At 37.7% G+C, this 5,943-nt stretch overlaps 1 protein-coding gene across 1 annotated transcript; it reads right to left on the minus strand.

The window, feature by feature from the left end:
* LOC103717392 (formyltetrahydrofolate deformylase 1, mitochondrial) lies at positions 1-5,943 on the minus strand. The gene is made up of 8 exons (XM_008805759.3): positions 5,692-5,943; positions 5,497-5,609; positions 3,350-3,500; positions 2,883-2,956; positions 2,643-2,802; positions 1,319-1,417; positions 1,148-1,234; positions 1-531 (listed from the first exon to the last, which is right to left on the minus strand). The coding sequence occupies exons 1-8, from the start codon at positions 5,938-5,940 to the stop codon at positions 385-387; spliced, it is 1,080 nt and encodes a 359-aa protein (XP_008803981.1). The 5' UTR covers positions 5,941-5,943; the 3' UTR covers positions 1-384.

Below are 5,943 nucleotides of genomic sequence, written 5' to 3' on the forward strand. Positions count from 1 at the left end.
TGATGTGGGTGTATGGTATTCGTCAATATCATTTATAGTATCAAGCAATATCAGACAATATCATTTCTGTACCGATGGCTTATGCCTACGTAATGCACCTTTTTTACATCTCTCTTCCCACAAAAATTACAAACCTCTCATTGCTTTTAACGTAAGACCGCTAAAGAAAGTTGTAGATAAAGTTGAGGCAATCAGCTACAGCAGCCATTGAATAAACAGATCAGGTCGCTGTAATTCTCAGAACAAGCACATCCCATTAAAGATCAGAAAGTAGTCAATGGAAGAAAAAAAATGATAGTAATAGAGACAGAATTTATTCCCGATAACTCATCAAATGAGGAAGGCAACTATTTTGCAATGCAACATCGTAAAAGCAAACCTTTGTCAGAACACAACGGTCTTCTTCAACTCATATGGCAGGACCCGAAGTTCACAATATGATTTTATTGCCTTTCCCAGACATTGCTTTTCTAGGTTCTCTGACTTCTGTACAAAACTTCGTAGATTATCTCTATGAGAAACTCTCTCAACCTGTCATGCATATAACCATCCAAAAATGCAACAGGCATGTGATGGTTAGCATTGTGTAAATCAGGAACATAATGAAAACAGATGGGCATTACCCATGCATGATTGCACAAATAGAATCATACACACAAATTATCTCATTCCAACCCCTGCCCTGCCCACCCACACTCTTGGTGTGTGATAAAGGTGGGAGTGCCATCAATTATCTCATCTAAATGATGGAAGAATTACTGTCAAACAACTTGTGCAAGGACCTTCTGAGGTTCAAACATGAAACCTCCACTCAACAAAAGAGAGGTGCAACAAAAAGGCTAAAGCTTGTTTACAACTAAGGTTGAAAAATAAGCCACCAGGTTAAATGCATAATGCTTGTGATATGTTTAGACCTTGCAACTCCATTTGAGGCAAATTAGCTGGCTGGCTGAAAGCTGAGATGGATGCTTAATAACTTAGATCAATAGGCTTAGTGCAACAAGGAAAAAGTGTTTTCAAAATGCAGCTGTACTAATATCGTAACATTTCTTTCAAAAAAATGGTAATATAGTGCAATTAGAGAAGATTAAAAATTAGTTAAAGAGAATGAAGTAGTATGACTCAGTATTATGCAAAAGGACTTCACCATTTGTTCAATAATTGGACCTGCATCAAGTCCTTCAGTTACAAAATGACTTGTTGCACCAATCAATTTCACCCCTGCATCATAAGCCTGACAATCATGAAATAGCCACAAATGAGACATACAATTACAGATGATGCAAACAACTAAAGAAGAAAGCCATAAATTGAATACCTGTTTGGAAGGATTCCCGCCCCTGAAAGATGGAAGAAGACCATGATGAATGTTGATTATATCCTTCCCATAGCTATCCAAAAATCTACCAGACAAAATCTGCATATTCTTATATCACACAAACAGTTTGACTTCACGAGACAACAGGTATTCTAGTATAGCTACAACAAATAAAAGGATGCTTCAAGAAATGTTTTGACGAATAATGAAGATTTGTTGATCCAGAAGGATCATTCGATTCACTGGGAGCAAGAACTATCACATCAGAAGCTACATTACAAGCCAAACTTCCAAAGGCCATTACTTCTTAGTATGACATCCAATCGAGGTGTTTTTTCTTTTGAAATCACATGAATTTTTGAGATCTACAATGCTGCAACACCCCTAAAAGGTTTCGACAACATGGAAATCAGGCCATATGACAACATTTGGACCTCCTAATGGGCTGATCAAAGTAAACTTACCTTTTTAGGATAGACGTTGACTAGTCATAGCTCTTAATCTAGGAAGAATTAGATGAGATAACTAAAGATAAAGTTGATATAAAAGTTGAGCTCTAGCTCCAAGAGAATTTTAGCTTTTTATGATTATTTTCGCTAGTCATGACTATTTTGGAAAAGCTGTGGTCTTCCAACTAGAGGAGGATCCGTATCAGATTTTGCAAGGATGGATCTCATTAATGCTACACAAAGAGACTGTAAATAGTTTTATCATTAAACTAATGAGAGAGGGACCTAGAACCCTATTTTCATAATTTTTTTCTTACTTTTTCTGTTCTTTAAAGAGGTCTAAGTTAAGCGGGTTGAAGGAATTTCTTCCTTCTCCCTGATTGGATCATTTGTATTAATTCTATACATAAATTAATTTGTAATCAATAGTTTCTTAACTTGTTACTATGCATAGCACGGTTCATTCTAAACTATAGGGTGTTTGGATGTTTGGCTATGATGTTCGTTGGCTATATTACATAGAGACATGAAATGTTCATGGAAAAATATGTTGGTAGAATCATCTAGTGAAGTTGAAGCCTTAATCCTTCATTTTCCTAAAACATATAGAAGCTGGCTAATATCAATGAAATCAGCTCCCTCAAATTGGAGGGCATTGAACCTTTATTTCTGTCTCCTTATCCCCACTCTTCAGACTTCTGAAGACCATAAGCATATTATATTTATCGTTAGTCTAACATGAAACTGAAAACAAAAAAAAAACATATAAATTTAGCCTCTAAAATCTAGTAGTTAAAGCATAAGCAACATTCTAAAGACTTTTCAACAGCAAATTCTGGAAAATTAAAAAATAGATTAGCTCAAATTTAAGTTACCTGCATATATCTAGCAAGTACAAGAAAATCAGTATCTTTAACCAAGTTCAATATCTCGTCTTCTCTTTTATTTCCTGGAGAAGTCGGTAAGCAATGATAAGGAATCCCGTGTCTTTCAAGAAACCGTATAACATGAGTATTGGGAGCTCTCTCATGGTTGCTGCTGCAATGCATTATGGATTTGAAAATTAATAACAGAACAAATGTATCACAAAAAAGGAATTCAACAATATATTTCACCTTATGACACATTTGATATCCACTGGCAGTCTACCATCCTGCCATTCATGTAGTAAGTCCACCAAACAATGTTCCTACAACAGTAAATTTACAAGTCATCAGTCGTCATCACCATTCTCATCATCCTCCAAATTTTTCCAATCAAAATGAGGTCAAACATGCAGCATAGCTCCATGTAGGGAAGGCTCCATGGAAGGGTTGAACTGCTTTTTTTAGGAAGAGAGTCTGTTAAAATCTAAAATATGGTCCTATTAAATTCTTAATTATTGATGCATAGCAAACCAAATAAACAAGAAGTAGTTATTAATGCTCTCAAGATTTCTGTTCAGTATGTACCTTGAATAAGATACTGCTATAACCTTATATGGTCGGGAAAAGTTAGACCATAAGTTTACTTTTCAGTCATATACTCAAAACTACAAATAAAATTACTTCTAGAAGAATCACAAATAGAAAAAGGATCACACCTGCTTTGAAGCAAGAACTCCAATCTTATGTTTTGGTTCTAGATCTGGAACTCGTACAATAGATATTTTAGCATTGAAAAACTTTGACAAATTTGAGAAATCATTGTCCATCAGAACCCTCGGCCAACGTGCAGGATCAAATACGAATTCACTGCCAAGTTGCATCAGTAGGAAGTCTTAGATTTACTTTAACCAAGTAAAATATATTTAAGATGCAGTTCAAATCCAGCTACCTATGAAATTTATGAGTATCCAGGCATGAGGCCATGAACCTCAAGCTAAATACCTCACCATGATAAGGCGCATATCAAGTGTATCAACCACCCACTAGTGACCCTTCTTTTCTTTTGTTATTTAAAATTTACTGTTATCATAAGTAGTTCGGCATATTTTGCATTAGCCATCAGACTCCAGGAGATGTTAGGTTAAGAATCATATCAGTAGCTTGCCCAATCAGAGGTAAACATCTGACACCAGCTCCCACCATCCCTTTAGGATAAGTAATTATGTGCCTCCTCGACTGAATTGTGGAACTTCGCAATCTAATCTGTTGGGACATAGATAGTTCTTAGGTATTTTCACCCACTGTTAGAGTGCTAGTTGTCTTGGCTTGATGACAGTTATCTGTTACTTCAGATCCATGCCCTTAATCTTAAGATAGTGTTCAAATCAAACTGCATGTATCAGTGGGTAATCATCATCATATAGTATGTGCCAGTGTGGTAGATATGATGCTCGCCAATGAATAACAATCCTCCAGGCTTTTGTTCCAGCCTTCATCATTAGGTGCTCTAATTTTCTGGGCTCCTAACTGCATCAATCAAACTTAAGCATCTACTATTGAAAAGGGCTGAACCAGGGAAGCACATTCTTGAGGGTGGAAAACAAAACCTAAATTCGAACCTACTCTTGGTGATTCTGATTGTTCTCCATATGTATAATTTCCTGCACAGACGTGATCTCATTTTGAACTTCCATGGCTTTAAAACCTCCTTACTGTCAAAAGAAAATTTTAGGCAGAACATCTCAAAATCAACGTGTTTTTCTTTTCAAAAAAAAGAATTTCACACAGACCTGTCAGTGTATAAACATTGATTCACAGGAAAATATAAGTTGGGTTGGAGTTCTTTTCCACCAAACCTACAAGCAAAGAAGTTGTAAAATGCTTTGTAAAGGTTATTTTTTTTATTAATTGGAAAAAACAAGCCAGTAGGCCATTTGGGCTAAGGACTCTATCATTTTTATGTGATTTTACAATTGCATCCGTCACATAAAAATTATCATAGGATGAATATCATCCTTATAATTGATGAATGATAATCGTAAAGGACTAATAAGCATCAACATCATTTTGCTTAGCGGACTTTGAGTGGTTATATTGTTATGATTTAACGGGTCATTGAAGGATCTGCTATCTAGTTCAATGTTTTTCTTTCCTTTGTGCATTTACGTATTGGTTGCAGCCAAGATGGAAGAATTAAAAAAAAAGGTATTACTGAATACATGTTAATTTCCCCCTTCCCTTATATCACAACTACTGACCGCCCTCTTTGCTCGTCTACTTGTATATGTTTCTTTCCATCTTCATATATTCTCTACCACTTTCACAAAAACACTATCTGAAATTTTTCCCCTTTTCCTCTGCCCCTGTTCCTTCTCACTCCTTTCTTCCTCTCTTATATTGGCTTCAAGGTTTCTTATAATAATTCCAACTACTTTGGACGTGGAGATTTTGAGGTGCTAAGGACAAATAATTCCCACAAGACATGTCATCCTCTACATGAATGAATTCGAGGCATGAGAAGGCACAATGTAAGCCAGTGGATTTATAACTCAGAATTGATGTATTAATCTGGACAAATTTCCACAGTTATCCACTCTTTTAAACAAACGGAGATGTCCTATGTATACAAGCAATAAATCAAACACATGATGTATTATGGCTGAATTTGCGCTTGAAATTGAATACTTCGGACGGTTGGCTAAAATCAACAGAATTTCTGAGTGGGCGCATTAATTGTGAAGAGAAAGGAAATATCATTGGTGCTTGAATCGACCGATGAACCATACAAAGCTTGAATGCGGTTGCAATTAAAGTTTAGAGAATTAAACCAAATGGAGGGTTGAAGGAAGCAAAGATATCCAACCTTCGGGAGTAGAAGACGCGCCTGTCTTCGGGAACGAAGACATCGACGCTGTGGATGTTCCCACCATGCGAGGCGATGCACTCCGACAGCTTGGCGACGATGCCCACCGTGTCCTGGCCGCCACCACCACCCGAACTCAGAAATTGTCACGAGAAAGACCGAACCAGCTGCTGTGGGTTGGCAAATCATACTTACAGGGCATTGAAAGACGTGAACTCCATAAGTGCTGCCGGCGACGGCGGCGGTGGAGGAATGGGGGGCACGGAAGAAGGTTCCGGCGATCTGGAGGATCGAGGAGGAGGCGGAGGAGGAGTAGGCGGTGCGTCGGAGGAGAGTCATGGGGTCAAGGTCTGGCTCTGTTCCTTCCGATCTCTTTTCTTGCGCGTGAGAGAGAGGGGGGGAGACGCCATGAGGTAGCGAAGGGGCTTTGTCGGGATCTACCATCAC

The sequence above is a fragment of the Phoenix dactylifera genome, unplaced genomic scaffold (genome assembly GCF_009389715.1).
Source record: "Phoenix dactylifera cultivar Barhee BC4 unplaced genomic scaffold, palm_55x_up_171113_PBpolish2nd_filt_p 000352F, whole genome shotgun sequence".
NCBI classification, from domain to species: Eukaryota; Viridiplantae; Streptophyta; class Magnoliopsida; order Arecales; family Arecaceae; genus Phoenix; species Phoenix dactylifera.

Bases quoted from the DNA above. Each gene is read 5' to 3' on its own strand.
- LOC103717392 (XM_008805759.3), bottom strand. From the start codon at position 5,940: ATGGTAGATCCCGACAAAGCCCCTTCGCTACCTCATGGCGTCTCCCCC. The intron at 2,803-2,882 runs GTGAAATATATT...GCATTGCAGCAG, and splicing joins GATATCAAATGTGTCATAAG to CAACCATGAGAGAGCTCCCA. The intron at 1,235-1,318 runs GTATTCAATTTA...CATGATTGTCAG, and splicing joins GCGGGAATCCTTCCAAACAG to GCTTATGATGCAGGGGTGAA.